Genomic DNA, 25,757 nt, shown 5'->3' on the forward strand with positions numbered 1-25,757 from the left:
ATACATGTTTTACACACTCCTTTTGTTGTTGACATTTACAGGCTGTGTGCAAAATGCCACACTCTTCAAATTCATGCCAGCTATTATTTTTACGTCCAGTAGGTGTCCTGCTAGAGCAAATGAAGCTTCATGAAGCTTCGCGTTGGGGTGAACCAATTGGATGAAAAGCTCCAGTGCTTCATGGGGCTTCATCTGCCCATCACTAATTTAAACCTATTTTCTGCACATTCCAGCACATAAAATAAAATATTTTTTGTGTTTACACTCAGTCTTTCAAATAGATGCAAGTAAAACACAGCAGAAAATAAATAAAGTCAAAGACCAGCGGTCCTGTTGCTCTATTTTCACCTGTAAAGCAGGACTGCGGTAGGCGGAGGTTTACCCTGGTGCAGGTGTGCCGCGGTCAGTGGAAGAATCCGCGAGTTTCTCTGTGAGTTTCCCATTACGTCGTAGCTACTCGGTGCTTGCTTGGAAGTTTTGGGGTTTTTTCGCTGTAAAAAGAAGTTTTCTTCCCACGCACAACGGACGCTAATGTTTTTGTCACTTTTTATGGAATCAAACTCAAAGTAAGGTCAGTACTTCCACGCTTTAAACGCTACACGCTCATACTCTCTCCCACAATCGATATGTGATCCATTGTTGATCTGCACACAGCTGTTGTCACTAAAGGCGCACTCGCTTATGTCACTGTCATGAGACATTCTCGCAAAAAATCACTGTTTTAGTAACGCAGTAACGCAGCGTTCCTACGGGAAAGTAACGGTAATCTAATTACCGTTTTTGCAATAGTAATCCCTTAATTTACTCGTTTCTTGAAAAAAGTAATCGGATTACAGTAACGCGTTACTGCCCATCTCTGCTTCAGGTGACGTAAAATCACTGAACTGAATCCCCAACCCCAGAGGCAATCTTTTAATACAGGAGTTGACAGAGATTGACTCTCTTTTGGAGCCAGTAGAGGAAACCAATCTGCAGTAAAAGGCGGTCGTGTGCCAATAAGAAGGCAGCTGCATGTTCAAGTAAACCATCTCAGTATTTTGGCTCTCAGCTACAAGGACATTTCTTTCTTCTTACAAACAAAACTTTTGCAAAAGGTCACAAATTCTTTGCGAAGAAGCAAAGAAACAGCAGTTGGTGTCTGTGAGTGTGGAAGGTCCGCTTCAGTCCAAGCGATGTAAATTTCACCATCAGGAGGGGAACGTGTGCCCTGCAGTTTGTCACGACACTCTGGCTACAATCCACCATATGCACGGCTCCTCTAGGCAGACTTGAAAACAAGAATAAATAAAGGATAAATAAGGAGAGCTCTTTCAGTGGGTCTGCAAACAAGCAGAGTCCTGGTTTCAGTCACGTTCAACAGCGCTAGATTAGATTAGATTAGATAGAACTTTATTAATCCCTCAGTTGGGTTCCTCTGGGAAATTCGATTTCCAAAAAAGCACAGCACCGACAGAAGTTACAGAGTTACTGTGTTGCTATTGGTGGATTTTGAAGCTTCATCACACATTGAACCAGTAGAGCAGTCCTGATCTATGTTGCATTAAACTTGCATGACATATATAACTGTTCCATTCCTCAGGTAAAGCAAGGTAAACATAAAGTTCATATAATGCCTATATGCTTATGTACTTGAACGCTACACGTGTGCTAAATATGGTTTTGGTGTTACAGAGAATGGATGCCTAAATCTGTACTCTTACTGTTACGGCCTGTTAATTCTGTCCAGAGAGAAAGAAATGTGGAAACACAAGTGATTCCATGTCATGGCAACCACAGAAACAAACCATGAATCTGATCCACGCTGAAATACTGCAAGTGGGAAAGGGTTTTCAAGGCCGAAGGCGGAGTTTGTGGTGTGGATTCATAATGGCACATTTACATGATGAAGCCGCTCCCTGTTCAGGCTAAATGGCTATCACTGTTGACACAGATTAGTATGCCTTACTCACAGGCATGGACCATTTGATGTTTTTATTTATTTTTTATTTTAACTTATTAATAGTACTACACAGATATGAAAGGGGAGCAAAGAAAATTCTGTATTGGCTGAAAAATAAATTCCTGAGATCACAAAGAGCGAATTCAGATTTTGGCCTAGAAGAAGTCTTTAAAGACATGAAAAATGGCTCAGTTTAATAGAGTAGACAAAGCCCGGTTTCTGCTGTAAACACAATAAAAAAATAAAAAAAACTTCAAGTCAGAGCTGGATTGTTATCAAGCTCGGCTAGGAGTGAGAGTCCTGGGTCCCTTCCAAATCAATAGTGACTGGAATGTGCCTGTGAGACCTCCAAGGCCTCAGAGAGAAGCTTTGCCTTCAGACCAAATAAGGGCAGGAGCAGCAAGACCCATCAACCAGAGCAAGAGGAGGCCAGCCAGACCTCGAGCTGCCCAGGGATGAGAAGCATTAGTGGGGGCTGGCTTCTGACAGAAGCTGGTTTACATCTTCAGTCTGTGTGTGGACACGAGTTCATTTAGGTAAGCAGTGACTGAGCCAGAAGTGGTTATGAGTAAAACAAGCAATGCTTTGGTTTTACCTCATCATCATGACAAACACTGGCTTCTATTCGGAGAGGAGGAATAGTACTGTAAAAGAAGCAACGAGACACGCTCAAACAGAATTAGTACAGACTTGAGAGTCAGTTCCTAAAATCTGACCAATTACCTCACTCACGGGGCGGGAGCTGTCCATCCTCCTCCCCCTGACCCCCTCACTTGGTTCAAAATCTCCATCACTTTGATATTCCACTGCTCTTTAACTGTGATCCCCACAGTGTGCAGTTTACTGTCTGTGCTGCTGTCAAAACAGCAGGGAGACTTTAAAGGGTCATGCCACTTAACGTGGTGCTGGATGGGCCGGCCCCCTGGGGCTTTCGTCTGACAGGAGGAAAGGACTTCAACCAGCCCCTGACCATCTCCAGGGTGAGTGAGTGAGTGAGTGGCATAATGTCTGCATTATAAGAACAGAAGCAAAGTGATATCAGTTTGCCAGTTTTTTAAGTAGTTCTTTAAATCATTTTTTTCTTTTCCCAGTGCATTTTTCAAATAGCTTGAGGGTAAACATTGTGCTTCCAGACGATTCATTCTAGAAACATTCTGGTGTGGTATGAAGCTTGCACCTGTGCCGCAGTAAATGCAAGAGGCTTAGATACAAATAGCAGCTTGCATTGTTATCCAACATATGTGCACACACGCACACGAATACACACACAAACACGGATGTCTCATTGAGTAAATTTTGAAGCATGGAAAATATTTCCAAAATCATACTCTAATCCCGCTGCCTGTGTGAATAATCACCAACTTAAAGCCGATGATCTAAACAAATGTTTGGACAAACCTGTGTGAACCTCCTCACGTTACAGGACGAACAGACAGTGCCGACGCTGGAGTGATGAGCGCAGCATTATGAAATGTCTGTTAGAACAGTGCAGCTGTTGAGAAGAAAGTACACCAACTTTGGATCAGCTTACAGCATCAGGCAGCTCGTCATCCTCAACAGCACAGAGAGAGATAAAAGATGAGAGAAGAAACAAAAATAACTCGCAAATACAAAAAAAAAATTCCAACTAGATTAAGTCATTTGGACATGTGAATGACTGACTGTAGGTGGACTTGGAAGATAAGAAAATGGAGAAACTCTTATCTGTATGGGGTCATCGGTGATGAAAACGATAATTTCCTGGAAGAAATTAGGTATTTCCTGTTGACACGAAGTACTAACAAGGGAATCCTCACAGATACCAATAATGATGTTGTAAATTTAGCACAAATTAAATGGTACAGTTCACATTCTCTGTTTCTGAAAATATGTTAAATATGTTCATGTATTTTGTAGGCCAAAGCTGGATAAGAAGATAAATACTGTAGATAAGTGACTGGGTGTTGTTGTTAGTTTAGTACAAATATGATAACAGATAGTCTTTTATATCTCAAACCTCACTGACTCTTTATGTTGCTGTCCTTAAGTCACCAGGCTCTAGTCTAATTGTATAAATTTTATATTATTGTTTTTGTGGTTTGCGTGTGTGAGAGTGCAAATAGCATTCTAATAAGTAAGTTTTGGGAGTGCAGGTAAACTTAGAGAGTCCAACTATCTGTTTCGCTTCAGAACGCTAAGCTAGGCTATGCTAACCAGTGGCTCCTATTGTCTCATTTTTAAAGGAAAATTCAGGTAATTTTCAAACCTATTTATATCTTCTAATTTGGGGGACCTAAATGTTTTTTGACCTAAATAATTTTTGACCAAAATGTTTGTACTTTCTAAAATAGAGCAAGAAACCAACGACCGTCAAGCACGCTAATCCCACTTAGCAAAGATCTGTGTGAATGTAAAAGCTTGTTTTTGCCACCAGCAAACTTAGACTGTTATTCTGAAGCGCCAGTCAAAGCTATCATAAAATGTTTTTTCATTCATTTATGGAATCATATCTACAACTTCAGAAAAGTGGTGTAGCACCTAGCTTACTAATGCTTGGGCAGGAAACCTCGCTGCCACTCTTTCACACACTAGCAAAATTTTTAACAGTACCAAGTAGTTCAATAAACTTCAATAAAACCCTCCAACATCTAAAACAGAAGCCATTAGATGTAGATGGTAGAAATTGCTTTCCAGTATGTAATTTATATTTTAAAAAGGATTATATTAACTATTTTGTTTTTTTAGAGCTAGCTAACTTTTGCTGCCAAAATCTAACCTAATCATACCGTCAAAAGCAAAGTCTCAACAGATGTCCTAAACGGGATGTGAACTTATTCCTTATGGGTGAAAAATCTGTCATTTTTGTTGTAGTCTCTGTAAAATGGTGACTTCCTGTCAGCTTTTAGTGTAACTTCAGATGTTATAAAATAAAGTGTCCAGCCATGCTCAGCTCAATGAATTTGATCATAATACGGTGACTACTTTAAAGTCTTCAACTTTAAGCATTATTCCAAAGTGGAAGCATTTAGGAAACACAGCAATGCCAGCCACGTAAGTTGCTGAGCGGGGATGAACGTGGTGCTTAGGAGATGCTCTGCGAACTGCACAACTGCAGACGTTCATGGGGTGTAACATGTAGGTGATCCAATATTTTTTGAGCATAGCCTGTGAGTAAGAAAACCAGTCTCTGTTACTTTGATGAGGATTATTTCTAAATGAGATTACATCGTCCCTTGTAGTTGGAAGTTTTAGCGTTTTTGTTCCATATTGGTCAAAATCAAAACTTTTTTTTTTAGCTTTTTAATAATTCAGACTCCACAAACCTAATAAACACATAAGAATTTCAAAGGATGCACACAGTTAACAGACATTTATATTGGCTACTGCTCCAAATAACTGTTTTGATCACTGCAAAATACAAAAGTTAGGATTTTGACGATGAGCACTGCTTTCTCCATCTGTGTTACAACTTGCCTGTGGGCTGAATCCCCAGAGTCAGCCAGAGATGGAGATCAGTAATCCTGTTATGTATGATGGGGTTATGTGAATCTATATTTAGAGAGGGACCTCAGGAAATACTGACCAAAAGCAATTTTAGCTCACAAACCACCAGCTCTTTCCAGTAAACTCACACCTGTTGTGTTAGTGGACACTCAGAGGCCTGTATGAGCACAGTGATGAAAGAAGGCTGAGATTGAAGAGAGAGGGGAAGCGGAAACGAAATGAGATCAGTAATATGAGAAGCTGTATCCTCAAATGCATTTGTAACAGAGACAACTGTTAAAAAAACCAAACCCCAAAACAAACTATGATTAAAAAAAATGGCTACAGGGCAGATTAAAAAGCTGCTACTTCAGTGAACCCACAAGATTTATTTGAGAGCACAAGTGATTCGACTCGCTCCGTTCAATGCCATTTTTGGTTAGGAACATCCTCCCCTTCATGAGCCGTTGGTGTTCCCAGCTGGTGAAAGTAAACACAAGTGATAATCATCTTTTTCTTCAGCACACAGGGGCTGTAAAGTGGGCGCCGCTCTAGATTTACCCATGAAGATCTGCATCTCTGTGTGATGTCTCCATGAGGGGTGTAAAGCACATGGATTCAATTGCCTAACATGCATTACGTGTCTCTGCAGGATCTCTGTGAGAGAACTACTCCCATGATGTCATTACTTTGGCTTAATTTTTAAGACTACAACTGTATATGCTTATCAGAGTCCAGCGGTCCAAACAGGCAGAAAAAAAAAAAAGAAGATTGCAGCTGACAAGAAGGCTGAGGTACTCCTTCACAACGAGCTTCAACCTGTCACATTCCCAGTCTTGCTACTTGCATCCCCTATTTTATCCCGGACTCTTAAGAAAATAGTTTTAGAGCAAGCAAGGGAGGTAAAAAGAGAAGAGAGAGGCAGGACGGGAGAAAAGCAGAAAGAAAAGGCAGGCAGGTGGTTGTAATTTAAACAAAGACAAACGTTTGACATGACAGCTGAACTCCGAGGAAGCAAAAGAATGTAATTAAAGAAAAAAATAAAAGCATGGCTGTGTACCTACTCGATCCAGACATGAGAGCAGCGAGACAAAGTCTGACAGCGCTCTCAAACAAATGCTCCACTGTAAATTACCGCTCCCTCTTTTGGAAGCATGAGACATCCCCTCACCACTTTTATCCGCTGTTATTTATAGGCAGATGACCTAATTTAAGTTTCACCGTAACATCTCAGTGTAGCTCAGTCTGCAATGTCCAGTAATGCAATATGACTGAGCACAGGTCGTGCCCTGTGTGGCGCAAGTGGACATTTTGGGTACTGTTTGATGTTGCCTCGGGAGAGGTGAGCTGTGACCCTGGTGGCTTTCTGGCAGTTCTTGCTCTTTTTTCCAGTCACTTCCTGACCATCAGAATACATATTACCATCTGGACGCTGTCACTCGGTGTTTACTTTGGCTCCATGACAGGAGAGTTTACACACATGCATACCAACCAGAGCAACGTCTCTCTGTTAGCAGCTACTGTGGAGAGTGCACGAGCTGCTGAATTTATAGATTTAGCTCATCAATGGTCTGAATTGTGTTTTGAATTTGTGTGTGTGTGTGGGGGGGAGGTTATAAAGCTTTGATCCAAGCAGGGGAACAGAAACAAGGGGCCCAGCCCCTGAGTACTGTATTAAAAGATGACGTGCCAGTGATGGAGAACAGACTTTTCACAGCACTGCAACATCTGGACGTACTGGACTGTATAAAGGCAATGTACAGAGGGAATCCAAGTCAAGGGCAGAGTTTCTGTTTAATAAAGCTAAAGCTTCAATCCATGTAAGAATCTTGACCATAACGTAGAAATGAGATCACCGGAATATGTTGGGGTTTTGTTTTATTTTTTTACTCAAGTCTTTGTGTGTAAGCATGTATAAGTTTAAGCATATTATGTATTTGCTCGTTCGTGTAAGGTGTTGTTGAAAAGAACTGCATTTGGACTCTATTGAAGCTGGATTTAAATGCTCAAACATGCCAAGTTTTCTGTTTTTGAGAAAAGAACACTTTGTTATGATTGTTAGCAAACTATGATACAACAAACAGGAAATAGTTTTAATACAGACGTAAATATCGTGCTCATTTTCCACTCCCTCTATTGATAATGATACTAATTCAGGCTGCTTCAACCTTTTCCGCTGCATAACTTGGTCTTCTGGTCCCAAACTTTTCCCATGACCCCACCAGCTACAGCCGTACATCCCTGAATTCGTCGAGGGCATGTTTTTGTTTGTCACTGAAACTGAGAGGAATAAACTGATATGAAAATTTAGTTAAATCGTAGGACGAAAAGCAAATGAAGACAGCTGCTGCTGAAATTAAAAGTTGGACGTTGGACAGACTAATTAGGAATTAGCTAATGAATGGTGTGTCTTAGTAAAGTGTGTAACTCCCATAATTTTCAGAAATAGTTGCTTGGTGAAAAACTTGTTGTGTTTCTTAAAGATCCCCCATTCAGTGTTCCCAGGGAACACTGTCTAGGAACTGAAACAGGCCATAGAATATGCTTGTTAAAGTATCCTTTGTCCTACATGGAGCTGTTTGCATTATTACTGACCGCCACAGTAAAATGAAAGCACACCCAGTTTAAAATTTATCTGGACTTACAATTGGATAAATACACCCTCAGATGAACTGTGTCTGTGAAGTACACCTGTATTGCTTAAGAGGATAAGTAGCAGCCATGAGCTACTGATCAAATTCACCAGATTAACTGATCATCAGCAAATTTTGGGAGTTTGCTTGCCTGGAGCATTCAGGTGCCAATCAATCCGGAGAGGGTTATAAGGCAATTTCTAAAGTCCATCATTCTACAGGGAAACGTTATTTACAAGTCAAAAACATTTAAGGCAGCTGCTAATCCTCACAGGAGTAATCTTGCCCCAAGGTTGGGCCATGCATCTTCAGAGAAACACTAAAATTACCAACAACTACATCCTAGACTCTACAGGCCTTAGTTGGGACAGCAAATATTGAAGTTCATGGCAGTACGTATAGAAAAGTCCTGTATGGCTTATTTGGAAGAGTTACTAGGAGAAAGCCTCTTATCTCTACAAAGGCTAAGTGCTACTTTCAGTAAAAACCAAACACAGCATAGCAGCACAAACACTTTGTACCAACAGTCAAGCACGGTGGTGGAAGGGTGAGGATTTGGGCTAACCTTCAGTGAACTGAATGGGTTCTCTCCGTGTACTCTGACTTCTCGCCACAGTCCAGAGACATGCAGTCAGTGGGGTTAGGTTAATTGGTGATCTGTCACTGTGTGAACCCTGTGGCAAATTGCCGACCTGTCCATGGAGTACCCTGCCTCTCACCCTATGCCAGCTGGAATAGGCTACAGCAACCCCACGACCCTGATAAGGACAAGCTGAAGAGAATGGATGGATATTTGTTTTTCCTTTTTTTTTGTTATCCACTTGTCTATGATGCTCGCCTTGTTTGTTGACTCCCATCCAGATCACTCCTGGCAGTAAGGCATCTGCTGCCAACCTGTGCCCTGGTGATGTCATCCTGGCTATTGAGGGAGTCCCAGCAACAAACATGCTGCATTGTGAAGCTCAGAACAAGATAAAGGAATCCACTCATCAGCTCTGTCTCACCATTGAAAGGTTGCGGGAGTATACACATGCTCACAAACCTTTTTTTGGATCATTCAGCTTTTGATTCAAGTTAAATTTGAAGTTGGATTTTTTGGTGTTAGCTATTTCACAGGTGTTCGCTTTACTATAAAGGTATAAATCCATGACTAATGTATCCACATTCTGTAATACAGATTGTTACTGCAATTATTTTGTGTGTTGACCCCTTAATTTTAATAATAATATCCACTGCTACTACAAAAAAAGCTGTGGGAAAAAATGTGGAAGAAATATGTAGCCTGTGGTACTTAAGGAAAGACATAAATCTAAGGTCAGTTTAGATGTTTTATGTGCCAGGATTAGGCTCACATGTGCGCACAAGCTTCAAAAACAGGCATTTAACAGTCAGTTCATCGTGGTGAACTTCTGACCAGGATCTGCCTTTAAATTCCAGAAACGAATCAAGACTGTGGACTCCACGTGCCATGGAGGACGGGAGAGCTCACCCATTTAAAATAAACCTGGAAGCAGAGCAGCAGGTCTGTGAGACTGTATGTTTAGTAGCTATGATGCCTTAAATCTTTGTATCTTGTTACTGCTTCAGTAGTGTCCTTGCTTCCTTCTTCTCCTACCAGGAATATAAACCAATTGGCACAGCTCACAATAGAAGAGCTCAGCCATTTGTGGCAGCAGCGAACATTGATGACAAGCGCCAGGTAGTCAGCACATCCTACAACACGCCTATAGGCCTCTACTCCAGTGGCAACATCCAGGATGCTATGGAGGGCCAGATCCGAGGCTTGGTCCAGCACAAGCCTGAGAGGTGATCAGTGCAAATAATCATTAGTTTGTCTAAAAGCACCACATTACACAAACTAAGTGCTAAAAACCTGTTGCTTAGAAATACTTTTCCATCAGTCATTGTGTTGGTATGTTTAGAAATATAAAGGTGCGTAAGTGTAAAGCCTAATGGTTCACACACACAGAAAAATGTTAGCACGACAGCATGCCACACTGTGCCACCAACACATTACATCAACAGGAAACTTATGCAATGAAGCTCCCAGCGCACAGTTTCAGTGCTTGATGTTAATGTACAAGGAGATTTGGAGGTCTGCAGCTATTGAGTGAGCAGAGCATTGGTGACTTTTATGCACTACCTCAGCACTTGGCAACCCTGCTCTGTAACTTTGGGGTCTGCCACTTTGCAGTTAGGGTTACTAAATGCTCCCACTTTGCAATGATATCACTTACACTTAATTTTGGAAGAAATTCCATGTACTAAATTGTTGCAAGTGCATAGCTGGCATCTTATTACACTACTATGCTTGAATTCAGCGAGCTCTTTAGTACAACTGATTCTTTATTGGTGCTTTATTTTATACACCTGTGGTTGAAAGCACCTGAATCCAAAGCCCAACAGGTGCACAATACTTTCACAATACTTTTGTACACATTATATACTCCACTTAACCAACTAATGTAAAGCTGTTCTGCGTCACTTGCCCTGTGTGTCTACTTTGCCACAGCAAACATAAGTGGAAATTCTTACATGAGCTTAAATGAAATGAGTACACATACTGATTCTCTGGAGTAGTTTTTGCCTTGTGGCTTTTAGTCTCACTTTACAAAGGCCTTCTTCCTCTGCGAAGGACATCATTGCATCGTTGTAATTATACACAGCAAATAGCTGTTTACTCTTCTATTAAGTATGTGGGAAGCTTTTAAGATTGTGCGTGTGTGTGTTTATGGTTGAAAATAACTGAGCTGACCTAAGAATATTTAACCAAATAACTGATTAACTAATTACTTTCCTCTGGAGCCTCTCTTATGGCAACTCTCTTTATTTGAGTGATAAGGATCCAGCAATACAACAACAGGAATGAATAATAACCACTGTAGATCCTACAGAGCTACTATTGCACCAATTGTTTTTGCCCGTTTTACATAACTCCCCTCCAGAATCACCCGTCCAGTGAGTCACACAGATGTGCTACAGCATGTTAGCCTTCAGCCTTCCCATGCAGTCATATGGATTCCATTAGCTTGTTTGATGTACGGTGTCTTAGGGAATATAGGAAAGAATCTCTTTGTGGCTCAACCACAACTTCTGAATAGGTCACATCCGACCAAAGCCACTCACTCATGCATTACTTCTGCACTGATTTAGACGAGCACTGCAGCACATTATCAGTACACTGGAAGGGATCATTGTTTATTAAACCATAATTATGGTTAAATTACAGCTCAAATTGTACGTTAATCAAATCCGTGTGATTATTTTTGTCTCGCATCCATTTTCTCCTTGTAAGGCTGACCCATCATGCTGCGTGATCGTCACCTGGTTACGCACATTTGTTGCACACACTAGACACCAACTTTAAAGCGTGATGGGTGAAACTTTCATTGGGTTTTTTTTGTCAGAATTATAAGAAAACTCCTGTATTGCAGTTAGTAGAATTTGATGGGGTTTTTCTGTGTGTGTCTCGATGCACTGCTCAGTCCCAGAGCTCTAACCAGCATTGAGGATTCTGACGTTTACCGGATGTTACAGAAAGACCAGGAGGATCCCCAGGAGCCTCGGCAGTCTGGCTCCTTCAAAGCCCTCCAGGAATTTATTGACAGTGATGGTGAGCTCTCTCCTAAATTATGCATCTCTTCCTCAAAAAATCAATTCATAAATCATTCATAATTCTTCCCACTTTTTCAGTCTTCACCTGGTTGTAGTGACACTGACAGGCAGTAGTTTTGTCATCAAACACTTTTCAGTTCACGAGATGCTGTTTTTTCACATAAAGTTGCCGTTTTAAACCTTTTTTTTTCAGCTTTCCCCCTGTAAGAAAAATAAAGAACAAATTTGAAGGTTTCATATCTTTTTCAACCCTGGTTGGAAGAAGGGCTCAGGGATTGATCTAAAAACCCTTTGGCTTAAAGTCATAGCTGAAATTACATGTTGATGACTTACCTGTGGCATTAATACATTTTCAATAAATTACACTGTGATTTACTTGGACAAAAAGGACTGAAAGTAAGTAGATCATTTATGCAATACTGTGACAATGTCTCATATCACACCCTATTAAAGCTCCACAGTGTGTGTCATTCTCCTTATTTTTGGAGTATTATTAATACAAAAGCACTTTTCCACGAGTCTCGTGGTTTTTCTTTTCATGTGTGTGTTATGATCACGCAGGGTTTTTGTGTTGAGTGGTTTCTTTCTAATGTGATCAGGCACTCGCCCCATTGTGACCAGGACAGTAAAAGCGCCCACAACCAAACCAACTACGCCCACAGGAAACCTGCAGAAACTGCCTGTCTGTGACAAGTGTGGGAATGGGATTGTGTGAGTAAAAATAGAACGACTCATCTGCGATTTACATTAAGACCATCTATGCAGAAACAGCACAGTTCAGCGCAGTACACCCAGAGGCTCTAGCATAGTTTGAAGATCGCAGAAACTGCATAAATTATATGCGCTCACCTGCTACCTCATTAGGTACACCTGTTCACCTCATTGTTAATGCAAAAATCTAATCAGCCTAATAATGCACTGAGTGGCAGTAACACAGTGCTGAAGTGAAAACTGAGCATCAGAATGGGGACGAAAGGAAAGTTAAGTGACTCTGAATGAGGCATGGTTGTTGGTGCCAAACAGGCTGGTCTCAGTAGTTCAGAAACTGCTGACATACTGGGATTTTTCCCCTCACAACCACCTCTAGGGATTACGGAGAATGGTCTAAAAAAGAGAAAATATCGAGCGAGCGGCAGTTCTCTCTGTGAAAATTCCTCGTTGACGTCAAAGGTCAGAGAAGAACGGCCAGACTGCTTTAAGCTAATACGAAGGCAACAGTAACTCAGTGCAACCAAGTTATGCAGAATAGCATACGTGACCGTGCAACACGTCGAACCTTGAAGCAGATGGATTGGAGCAGCAGAGGACCACACCGGGTACCACTTCTATTAGCTAAGAACAGGAAACTAAAGCTGCAGTTTACATGGGCTCAGCAAAACTGGACCACAGGAGATTGGAGAAATGATGCCTGGCCCGAGTCTCAATTTCTGCTTCAACATTTGGATGGCAGGATCAGAATTTGTTATAAACATGCAATTAATGGATCCATCCTTCCTTGTACAAACAGTTCAGGCTCCTGGTATGGGGGATGTATTCTTGGCACACTTTCAGCCCACCAGTACTGGCTCAGCGTCATTTAAATCGCACAGCCAAACCATCAAAAACTGAATTCTTGAATGTGTCAGTAAGTTCACTGCACTCATATGGCCTCCACCATCATCAGAGATTGCTAATATAGATGTGCAGCACCTGTCTGATGGACCGAAACCTCTGAGAAATGCTTCCAAAACCTTGTTGAATCTGTACCAAAGAGAATTCAGACAGTTCTGAAGGAAAAAAGGGATCCAATTCTGTACGAGCAAGGTGTACCTAATAAAGTGGCCACTGAATGTCAGCTAGAAACACAAATGTCTTACATTTTGAAACTCAATACATTATCAAAAGCTTCTGGGACTGGGGGAAAGAGAAGTCTGTTAAACCTGTGTGTTTTTAGATGGGCAGCAGAGGGCGACTTTTCTGGTTGCAAAAACACAAGTCGCATTGAGGTTGCACTGCAGGAAAACAAGTGTTCCAGTTATTTGGGTTTGTGTCCATCTATTGTCTTTACACTTGGAGCCTGTTTAGAGTACATCTACCAGTGTTTCTAACCTATAAACAGTTAGCACAGCAGTAACTGGGTTCTATGCTTTATCGTGAAGCTGTACCACTTTTTAAGTGCCGTATATTCTGTGCTCCTGACATCAGTTTGTTTTTGATGCTTCAGTGGGACAGTGGTGAAAGCTCGGGACAAATATCGTCACCCTGGTTGCTTTGTGTGCTCTGACTGTGATGTCAACCTGAAACAGAAGGGCTATTTCTTTGTGGAGGGACAGCTGTACTGTGAGATCCACGCTCGTGCCAGAATGAGACCAGCGGAGGGACACGACCTCGTCACAACATTTCCCTCTGTATAGAACCCTGCCTCCCTTATATGAGCACAGACACATAAAATCTAGGAAGCCCTTCTATTCCTTACATATGTGTTCATGTGTTCGTCTGCACTTTGGTGCTGTGTGTAATAATATTTCAGTAAGAATACACTCTTCACTCTTACTGATATGATGTATTTTCTAGGCAATAATGTAAACACCTGGTTGCTTAGAGAGTCCAGCGAAACCACAATCTGTCTTTCCAATAAAGGCCTCTGCTCATAATGTTAAAGGTCTCTGTATGTGTAGCCTTAATAACAACAACAACATGGCTAAATTACGTCCTCAACATGTCTTGAAGTTCTCCAGAGGCCTGGTAATGAAATAAACATTTGATTCAGGTGTGTTGGCCCAGTGTGACATCTAAAACCTGCAGGACACCGGCCCTCGAGGCCTAGAGTTCCCCACCCCTGCTCTAACAGATCCAGCTCTGTTTATGCATAGTTTAAGCAAGAGGTGTCGGACTCCAGGCCTCGAGGTTTTAGATGTCACACTGGGTGAGCACACCTGAATCAAATGATTAGTTCATTACCAGGCCTCTGGAGAACTTCAAGACATGTTGAGGAGGTAATTTAGCCATTTGAATCAGCTGTGTTGGATCGAGGACATATCTAAAACCTGCAGGACATCAGCCCTCGAGGCCTGGAGTTCGACACCTGTGGTTTAAGCTAACAGATGTTAGCAAATTAAAACGATGAATGTATTTGTTAAAATTCAACATGTACAAACTCATTAAATCTCTGGCATGGTTGTATGCCCATCATTGGTGTGAAATATCCACCTGCTTCATATTTGAAAGGTGGATATTAAATGTTGGCCGTTTATAAGCTTTATGGCTATAAGCATTTGTTAGCCACGACAAAAAAAACCCCCACTCCACTGATGACTTGCTCTTAGCCAACACCCTTAACGACTTCTACTGCCGTTTTGACGAGCCATCAGGCAGCCTTCACACCTCCAACGGCCCCAACAATAGAGACACTTTGGACACTAATTCCCCCACCTCTCCCCCCTACATAGAGCCATCACCACCTTCAAACCGTTCACCTACAACACCCCCCTCCTCACCCCACACAAAAGAGGATTTCACACCACCTCCTCCCACCACAACTCTTCATATTCATGAAGCAGATGTGAGGAAGCAGTTTAAGAACCTGAATGCTCGGAAAGCTCCCGGCCCAGACGGTGTGTCTCCTGCCACCCTCAGACACTGTGCAAACGAGCTGGCCCCAGTGTTTTCTGGCATTTTCAACTCCTCACTGCAGGCATGTCATGTGCCTGCCTGCTTCAAGTCCTCCACCATAATCCCTGTCCCCAAGAAACCTAGGATCACTGGACTAAATGACTACAGACCTGTGGCTCTGACATCTGTGGTCATGAAGTCTTTTGAGCGCCTAGTTCTCTCCCATCTCAGGACCCTCACGGCCCCCCTCCTGGACCCCCTGCAGTTTGCATACAGAGCCAACAGGTCTGTAGATGACGCCATCAACATGGCCCTACACTTCATCCTGCAGCATCTGGACTCCCCAGGAACCTACGCCAGGATCCTGTTTGTGGACTTCAGCTCTGCCTTCAACACCATCCTTCCAGACCATCTCCGAGACAAGCTTTCCCAGATGAATGTGCCTGATCCCATCTGCCGGTGGATCACTGACTTCCTGACGGACAGGAAGCAGCATGTGAGGCTGGGAAAGAATGTCTCGGACTCCCGGACCATCAGCACCGGCTCCCCTCAGGGCTGTGTTCTTTCTCCTCTGCTCTTCTCCCTGTACACCAACTGCTGCACCTCCACCCACCAGTCTGTCAAGCTAATCAAGTTTGCAGATGACACCACCGTTATTGGACTCATCTCGGACGGGGACGAGTCTGCCTACAGGAGGGAGGTTGAACGTCTGGTGTCCTGGTGCAGCCACAACAACCTGGTGCTGAATGCCCAGAAGACAGTGGAGATTATTGTGGACTTCAGGAAGCACACAGCCCCACTCCCCCCCATCATCCTGACTGACACCCCCATCACCTCTGTGGACTCATTCCGCTTCCTGGGTACCACCATCACCCAGGACCTGAAGTGGGAGCCCACCATCACCTCCGTCATCAAGAAAGCCCAGCAGAGGATGTACTTCCTGAGGCAGCTGAAGAAATTCAACCTGCCAACACGGACGATGATGCAATTCTACACTGCAATCATCGAGTCCATCCTCACCTCCTTCATCACCGTGTGGTACGCTGGAGCCACTATCAGGGACAAACAGAGACTGCAGCGTGTTGTGCGCTCTGCTGAGAAGGTGATTGGCTGCAGACTCCCATCTTTGCAGGACCTGTACACCTCCAGGACACTGCGGCGTGCAGCTCGGATCTCAGCTGACCCTTCTCACCCTGGACACAGTCTGTTTGACCTGCTCCCCTCAGGCAGGAGGCTCCGGTCCATTCGCACCAGAACCTCTCGCCATAAGAACAGTTTCTTCCCCTCTGCTGTTGGACACATGAACAATAAACGTACGACTGTTCCCACCACTAACACCTGACCCTACGCTGTGTACACTGCATCATTCTATGTTTGGCACTGATCACCACCTGCACTCATGCACATATCTTTCCACGTAGCACTTTTAATTCTTATCCCTACTTTTATTTTTTTCCATGTCTATTTAAGTGCTATTTATGACAGCATGTTTGCACTGAAGCACCGCAGCAATTTCCTAATGTTGTAAACCTGCTCAACATTTGGCAATAAACCCCATTCTGATTCTGATTCTGATTCTGACAACATTAGCTGTTAGCAGTTCACATGCTAAGTCTGGAGTGTTTTGTAAAGCAGTGGATTGGCACGGATGCTACCACAAAAGGGGAATTCAGTGGCTCAGTCTATATGTGAGAAATTTCAAGATCCCTTTCAGACTAGCTAACAAATTTTTATGTTTGTCAAGGATGTATTTTGAAGTAAAAGCAAAGCTAAAATTAGGCAAGATGACCAAATCAAGTGGATCACCAAATACTATGTAGTATGTACCATGTATATAGCCACGAAGATTGTAAAGTCATCAAAGTGATTTCACTTACTGTGGTTCTTTTGGGAATGTGTGTGGCCTTGATTAAAAACAGCAGCCTCATCTCTCTAATCTACAATTTTTGAGGAAAACCTCATCAACACTGGCAGCAACCACCCTGTGAGATCACCTATATGCAATACGACAGCCACTCCTTAGTTCGTTGGCCTCTTTGTATTGTTTGTTGTGCACCATATCGCACAATTCCTCTTGAGTGAATGAGTAGCTAACCTTGTTATGCACCATTTCAAAGAACAATGGAGAGTTACACAACTGAGTCTGCAAAAGAGCAAAACAGGCAGATGAATCTGTCACTGCAGACGCACAAAACCGCATAACTTTATTTTTATCCTCAGTCAACATCCGATTCTAATTTCCAGGATGTCAGATTGAAACTGTGGTAGCACACAATTGGAGTCATAAAATAAAAATACAGCATGTGGTTAAGTGTTATAAAATCCTTGAAATTCTCCATGATCTCAACTATTGCAGTGCTGGATCTAGTCCAGTGTTAAATAAACAATAATACTCAATATTACCAATACTATGATTAACTGTCTTAAAATATTGGAGAGTAACTTTAGTTTATATGACATGAACCTGTTGAGACAGCAGGGGGAGCCATAGCATTATTGTTTGTTCTGTTATGACCATTCTACATGATGTTTCTGAAGTGTTTTGAGGTTAAATTAATTACCTAAGTAGCAATTGTGGTGAATTTTCTCTAGGTCCGAATTTAACATTTAAGATAATTGTGAATTATTAATCAAGAGATTGTACCTAAATTAATTTCTTTAATCTGCACTCATAAAACATCTTGATTAACGGCTGCTAGTCAAACCCTCCAGCACTTTCTAAGCTTTTTAACCTGTCAGTATATTTGACCTACATCTTAATCAGGTGCTGGAAATTAGCCAGAAGTTTCACACATTAACCCGAGCAGGAGGTTAAGTCAATTAAAACATAATTGCTATCAACAACACGTTACTAATCTACAAATCTAGCACGTTGAATATTCAGAAAACTCTTGCAGAAGCTGGACAAAATCACAGTCAAAAGCCATTTACTGTTTAGGTTTATACTCTTTCTCTGAGGAAAGAAAAACTTCTAAGGATACAAACAAACTGTGACACCTAGAGCTGAGCGATTCCAACGAGGAAATGCTCGGGAGGTTTTATAACATTTACTATTACAACATAATCAGTGACGCGCCTAGCTAACAAACCTAGCTTTATCCACTCCGAGGACCAAGTTTTAAAAAAATAAAATAAATAAGGGACCAAAATGCCAGACTTGGTATCTCACACACCAGTTGGAGATGTCACGGTAGGTATGAGCTACTTTTTATATGATATATGAATGGACATTTTCTGTTTCTGTAGCTGCTGCTAACATGTTGTTTGCTTATACAAAATAAATCTGATGTTGGTCACATTACTTAAAAGTTTATTGGAAAAGGTTTGCACACAAACTTTCACTTTAGATCAACACATTAACATACATTTTAGACTTCACCTGCACCACTTTACCATCTGATGCAAATTTCAGTCAACCAGATATAATTTATTTCAGTTGTGCAATTAACGTATAGTGGAAAGAAAATACTGCTTTTCCACTCATTTTCAGTCTAGTACTTGTACCTGATCGTTTTCAGATAAATGTTGTTGTTTGTTACAACACTTAACATTGACCTACGAATGATTCAAGCATAAAAAAACGACCAAAGGATGAAAAATTGTTGTTTCTACAAGTAACTGACAGCTTAAGAGAGAACCAAGATTTAAGTTTTACTATGACGCTGTTGCAGAAACACAACATTTGTTTCCATTTCCTTTGTTGAATACGTCAGAAATGTCAAAGATAATACAGTTTGACAGACATGAAATAACCATGTTGTACCAACACACTGATTCCCAAAGAACTATTAGCCAAAACCTTGGCATATCCCAACATGATGTGCAGTGTGTCCTTTGAGGAAACTGGACAAGTGTAAGACAAAAGAGTAAGTGGAAAGCTTAAAACTGATCTTTGGCAGATAACCAGTGTCTGAAAGTCATGTCCTTGAGAAATGGGGGGAACCATCCAGCAAAGACCAGACACTGGACCTAAAAGATACATCTGAAACTTTGATCCATCTACTCCTCACTGAAGCTTCATCAGAAACGCTTTCAGTGGAAGGGTGCATATCAAGAAGCAATTCTTCAGGAAAGGAAGTGAAGGGAAACGGCTGAGGTGTGCCAAATTACACAGGAACTGGACTGAAAATCAGTGGCCTTGTAGTAATTCATCTAAATTGAACATTTTAGCTCAATCTGTCGTCAGTATGTATGGAGGAGGTCAGCAGAAAGGTACAACAGTGAGTATCTACAGCCATTTGTAAAACATGGTGGAGGCTCTGTCATGGTTTGGGGCTGTGTTTCAGCCAGTAGTGTTGGACATCTTGTAAAAAAAAAATCAGATTTTGATTCACCATGCAGTATGACCTGGAAAGCATGACTTCATTTTTTCGCATGACAATTATCCCAAACACACTGCTAATGCAACAAAAGCGAAACACACTGTGGGACATGGGGAGTCATGGATTGGCTTCACCAGAGCCTGGACTCAGCAAGCAGTGTGGGGGGATCATTTTGACAGAGAGCAGAACAAAAGGCAGAAACATCCAAAGAAGAGCTTTGAATGTCCTTTAAGAAGCCTGGAGAACTGTTCCTGAAGACCACTTAAAGAAACAAGACAAGAAAGCTTCCAGGCTGTCTTGAAGAATAAAGGTGGTCATACCGAACATTTACTTTCAAGCTCATTAAAATTATAAACCTTGTTTTGGCCTTATATGCTGTATTTCCATGTGTGCACATTTCAGTAAATCACTGCACTTATTTCAAATTTTCCTGGGAAAACATGAAGAAATCAGGGAGGACTCAAGACTTTTACACTGTGTTGTATATATAATAACAGAAAGCCACTCAAGTGGCTGAAGAAACCCAGGGAATCACCAATAACCAATAAAATTTTCTTCTCTACATGTGAATCAACTGATTAGTATCCTGCCACACCATCTAATTATTTCACAATGGGAATACAATTAATTGGCAAAATCAATGCTCACGATATCTAACAAAATGTCATTAATTAAATATTAATACATGTTGACAGAAAGTCGTGAGATTGACATGGCAGATGACTTAAGTGCTTTCTTGTATGAAAGCCAAAGGACATGGCGATCAGCAAAAAATAATAAAATCGAATTTGTTTTCAAGCTATTGTTCAATTTATTTGATTAGTATGTACCCTCATCCTGGACAGATGCTTTGTGACAGCAGCACCTGCTCTGCCAAACAGCCAAAGAAACAATTATTGATTTAATGCTGAATACACCATGAATAGCTTACTAAAAATGGAGACCCACAGCCAATATCCCAGTCCCTTGGGTCCTCACGTACACGTAAAGTAAATCACTAAGGACGCGGTCAACAGGAAGAACACTTTAAAACCTGAGTGCCGAGATAATCAGTGTAAGAGTGAATAGTGGTGATTACAATGCTCACTGCAAACAAAGACAATTCGGGGAGGGGTGGGAACTATTTTACTTTCCTGTTGAACTCAGAATTAAATTAAAAAACAAAAACATGCAAACATCTGCAACTACAGCTAAGACACCACTGAATATCAAATGATTCTCAAATTTAAAGCAAGAACAGAATAATTAGTGGAATTTACTTCACATGCCATTTCTTAAATTTGTTACATTTACATGTCACGGATTAAAATGTATTTCATATTCATTATCTATCAATAAAATAAGTGTGTATGAAGGTTAATTCACACAGGAAGGCAATAACGTCATCATTGTACACAGTTTTATAACTGTGACCACAGATGATCACAGTCAAAATTTCAACGTATTCACGACTCCTGTACTTCAAACCATGCATTCAAATCATGACCATTAACAAGAGCATCAAAGAAATATTTAAAACCCAGTCAGATTAAGTGTTGTTTACGATGCAGATTAGTTAGAAAAGAGCCACTCTATGTCAGAAATAAAGTTTAGGAGTTTAGCATTAACCACACGTAAAAGTTTAAGGAAAAATTAAATAGATGCAAGGATTTAACGGTAATACGATAATTCGGGTAAAAAGCCTGTTCTTGGTTTCACTTGCTTGTCTCAGCTGGGCTCTTCTGCTGAATCGTCTCTAAACGTGTTGATGCTATGAGAAGCACAAGAAAGCACATGATCAACATAATGATAGTATATTTGAACCATCACTGCAAACACTGAGCTCATAATAGCACATTTTCATTTTGCCACAGTTTGTTAACCTTGTAAACCATTACAGCTTTGCTGCTTTCTTGCATGTTGAAAGTGAATGCTTAAACAGAAGCATGGATACGTTAACTTTTCCAACTATATCTTTACAACCCTGGAAGCCTGAGCTGAACTGGCAACTTAAACATTAAATTCACTGGATATTCAATTCTTTCAATTATATCATAATTTGTCTGTTATTTATTATTAAGTATTTATTCTTAATTGCCCAATCCAAGTCAAACACTTAGCAACAGCCAATTTAGTACAGCCTAGGTTCTATTTATTCTTCTTATTTTATTTATTCTACATGCTCCTGTGTAAAAGACTGCTGTCGAACAAAGATTCATGGAACAAAATGAGTATTAAAGAATATCTGCAAGAGCAGATATTCTTTAATACTTTGTAATCTGATGCAGTTGTGCAGAACACTGCTTGTTAAACACCACACGTGTTTCTTCCAACACGTTGGTGAAGAATGAAATCTCTTGCAATCATTGAGATAACACTTCTCTCCAGTCTTTGCCAAACATACCTGGAAACACCCACACATGCTTGAAATCAGTTATACAACAGGCAGTCTGAACCTTAGTAGCTCAACTCCCTTGTAAGAACTCTGCAAACTTTGAGATAAAGAGGGTGGGAGGAAGAGGAAGATAAGGGGAATAGGAGGGAGAAGATCAGAACCAAGAACATACCTTGGTCCGGTCCTCTTTTTCAAGCAATGAAAGGCATGCAAGTACATCAATGTGATTTCAGTCCACTCGACAGAAGAGCAGGGTGATATCTTCCCCGTTGCCAAGCCACGGATGGCACAGCTCGTGATGTGGACGATGTGACGTGTGGAGCATAACAAATGACAGGATCAAACAGTACATTTTTTCATTATTCCGTATTTATTTTGTTTCAGTGAGTTTCTATATAACCCTATAAGAACAACCAATACAGCTGTTAAACTTTTCTGTTTCTGTGTTCACAAATGTGAGCAGCAGATACAGTTATTGCCCCTCTAAAGGTTTAATTGTTTGAAAAGCAATTGCTAGGTTAGACTGCAAAGTTTCATTTTGACATAGAAGTTTGGTGTTTGTCTTCAAGTCTTGTGTCTTATCAGTGTGTGCATTTCTAACACAACAAGACAAATTCCTTAAAAAAGTGTGGCAGGGACCAAAAAAAAAAAAAAAGTAAAATAAAAATAAATTAATGATTACAAACATCAATTTTTTTTAATTGCTTATGATAAAAATGCTTACTGTTTTAATTATTTATTCATATTGTGAGAAAATAATCTAATTAGCTAATTAATTAATTAATTAAACATGTCAAGACTTTGCTACATTTCAGTAAAATGTGTCGATAAATACGCCATTAAAGTCTGTGCAGCCTGGCATCAGCGTGAGCAGGAAAATAAATGATTAGGGTGAACAATCAGAAAAACGTGAGATTATGAGAGGTTTTTGCTTTTCAGCTTTTTTGTCACAATAATATATTGTTGTTTCATTCTAGTGTCGATGAAGCTTATTCTGATGTTTGAGAAGATTTTGTGGCAACTTAAGGGTGGGAGCCGAACCAAGAATTTGAAGGAAAAAATCAGAAAAGCTTAAAATCAATTCATGTTATGCAGATATTGTAAGAGAGCTGTACTGGTGGCGTTGCTGAACAGAAATCAAAATTGAGAAGAAGTTCATTATTGCAGCGGGTATTTGTCAGTTATTTTTCTGACTGCAAAAATGTAGATAACACCAGTATATTGCGGATGGCAGATTGGATCCGCCGTATTTTAAATGATTAAGATTAAAGACGTATACATGTATGTTACGAAGCCGTGAGTACAGTTTCACAGGTGTGTTAATGATGCCCCCCTTTGTTGCTCTATTTGATGTTAGAAGTTAGCTATTTTAAAGTTTAAGCCCTTTAAAACATTTAAAAAGTCATTTTAATCATCCATTATTATGTGTGGTCAAAATGCCCAAAATAAACATAAAATACACACTTCACATTTGAACAACTAATTATCAGTCCATTCCCTTAAATTGTGCAACTTTAGACATTTGTTGATTTACAATCAGTACAAACCCCATCTTCGTCTTTCTGTGTCTCTCTGGCTTTGGAGCATCTTGCGGTCACGCTGGAAAGCGGGAAACACTTAAACACAGACATAAAAGCCATCCTGTAGTTGTTGTTCATCCAGCCGTACAGGATGGGGTTGACGAATGTTGAGCACATTGCTATGATATGGAACACAGTGAAAAGCAGCTTGAAGTCCTTCATGTACGGCACGCTGCTGTCGATGTCAACGGCCAACTGGAAGGCGTGGAAAGGCAACCAGCTGACGGCAAAGACCACCACCATGGTCAGGAGCATCTTGGTGGTCTTCTTCCTTCGCTGATTACGGTCATTTCGATCGTTTCGATGAGCCATGTGATTCTTCAGTTTATTCCAGATGCGAATGTAAGCGACAGAGTTGATTATTAAAGGCAAACAGTACTGAATCAGAAGCATCGATGTACTGTAGATGGCTCCATTCATGCTGCTTCCCGGCCACTTCTCCGCACACACGTGAAGAGTCTCGGCCGGCGACAGATCAAGCATCTCGTACTCCCTGAAAATGGCAAGGGGACTAGCCAACAGGGCACTGACGGCCCACGTGATGACGATAACAACAGCACACATGTCTTTGGACATCTTAGTCTCCATGTGGTAGACAATGTTCCTGTGGCGGTCCAGAGCAATGATATTCAGAGTGATGGTGGACACGTGCACAGCCATGCCTTGAGCACAGGGTAGCATGAAGCACAACACCTGACCAAACATCCATTTGCCATAGAGGGTGTTGACAAGGGTGGAAGGTAAGCACAGCGTGTTTACGAGCAAGTCAGCAACAGCCAAGTTTACGATAAAGAAATTGGTCACGGTCCGCAGATTTTTGAACTTGTAGACGACATATATCACTAAGGAGTTCCCAGTGACTCCAAACAGGATGATTGTGCTGTAAGCAAGGATGAGGATAACTTGAACTGCAACCAGCCTTGTGCTGTCATCCTCCATGAGAAAGTTCTCACCATACACTGTGTACGCGGTTGAGCAGCAGTTAGAAGGTTGAAGCTGATAATCTTCTACTTGAGTCATGTTTAATTGTTCTGCTGTGTTCATGACTAAAAGAACCAGAGTAAATCTGTGGAACAAAAAGTAGATATGGACATTAGTTGTGGCTCATGTAATAGTCTATTAACCATTAGCCAGTAGTTTATATTGCGTGCTCTATTAGTAGTATTAGTATTAAGTCTGCATTAGTCAAAATCACAAGTAAGCTCTGTAAAATGCAAATCTACACGTGAGAAGTCACTGAGGGACAGCCCTCATTTTAATTAATTCATACATTGAAAGTTTTTTTTTATGTGGTTTAACTTTGAAAAGTCCACCATTTATGTTAAATATCAGCCAGTTACCAAAAACCTCACAGTTACACTGGAGTTTTGACAGAACACTTGTTGGTGGCACATAGGTTTGCTTTGGGTGATTGCAGATATTGACTCCGAAGGCTTGGCTTCTATCCAAGAGCACAATGCGCTTCTGATGGGGTGGATTTCCTTTTAAGAGGTCTTGGAATACAATGAACGCAGGAACCAGAGCCACATACTGTAACGAGCAGTGCCGCAATTATCTTTCAGTGCGGCAAACACAAATCTGTCACTAGCTGAGAATACTAACCCCCTTCTCAGCTGCTGGGTTGTGAAAATCTTAAATTAACATTTACATGCCCTATAGGATGCACCGCGCTTTTGGGGGGGGGGCTTGTAAAAAATTGCAAATGCAACAGTTATTAAGTCATGTGGCAATTTGTGATGGCTATTTATCAAGAAAAAACACGTGACAGTTTGAGTATAAATGAGACAGCTACTCTGATCAAGATCCACTCACCTCAATCTGCAGAGTGAGATTGTTAGATTCCGCTCATCGTTTGTGCCGCTAGTAAAGTTTTGGTGCTTTTCTTCTCGTTCCTGTCATGTCCAGATGAGCAAACCCATTTAAACACCAGCGGGGGGGGGGGGGGGGGGGGGGAGAAAAAGTGTCCTTATTCTGAGAAACAGCAGCAGCAGCAAAGCGCGCAACAGTTTGCCAGTGCGCACTGCGGTCCGTTTGGCGTCGAGGGTTCATTAACTGCTCTGTGAGACTGAGCGATACAGAAAAACGAGGCGGGTTAAGTAACAGAGAAGAAACGAGAACGCGGTCTTTTGGGGATCTTCATCCTGTGAGAGTACAAAATGTAATAAATGTGCGCCAACAATAGGAAAACCTAAAAGTGCAGATGCGTAGCGTGCTTTATATGGAGCATTTGAGCAATAGCAA

At 41.2% G+C, this 25,757-nt stretch overlaps 2 protein-coding genes across 3 annotated transcripts; one reads left to right on the forward strand and one right to left on the reverse strand.

Moving 5' to 3' along the window:
* Positions 1-289: 289 nt before the first annotated feature.
* LOC308395350 (PDZ and LIM domain protein 3-like) lies at positions 290-14,324 on the forward strand. Of its 2 annotated transcripts, none has more exons than XM_080880159.1 (7): positions 290-2,919; positions 8,896-9,047; positions 9,472-9,556; positions 9,653-9,840; positions 11,520-11,647; positions 12,249-12,360; positions 13,853-14,324. In XM_080880159.1, exons 1-7 carry the CDS (start codon positions 2,827-2,829, stop codon positions 14,040-14,042), a joined length of 948 nt encoding a protein of 315 aa, XP_080736285.1. In that variant the 5' UTR covers positions 290-2,826; the 3' UTR covers positions 14,043-14,324. The 2 variants fall into 2 exon arrangements, with proteins under 2 accessions (XP_080736285.1, XP_080736286.1); XM_080880160.1 differs by lacking the exon at positions 290-2,919 and adding an exon at positions 5,447-6,195.
* An 8,899-nt stretch (positions 14,325-23,223) lies between these two features.
* npy2r (neuropeptide Y receptor Y2) lies at positions 23,224-25,441 on the reverse strand. The gene is made up of 2 exons (XM_080880158.1): positions 25,329-25,441; positions 23,224-24,582 (listed from the first exon to the last, which is right to left on the reverse strand). Exon 2 carries the CDS (start codon positions 24,558-24,560, stop codon positions 23,451-23,453), a length of 1,110 nt encoding a protein of 369 aa, XP_080736284.1. The 5' UTR covers positions 24,561-24,582; positions 25,329-25,441; the 3' UTR covers positions 23,224-23,450.
* Positions 25,442-25,757: the final 316 nt, after the last annotated feature.

The sequence above is a fragment of the Rhamphochromis sp. 'chilingali' genome (genome assembly GCF_963969265.1).
Source record: "Rhamphochromis sp. 'chilingali' genome assembly, chromosome: 4".
NCBI classification, from domain to species: Eukaryota; Metazoa; Chordata; class Actinopteri; order Cichliformes; family Cichlidae; genus Rhamphochromis; species Rhamphochromis sp. 'chilingali'.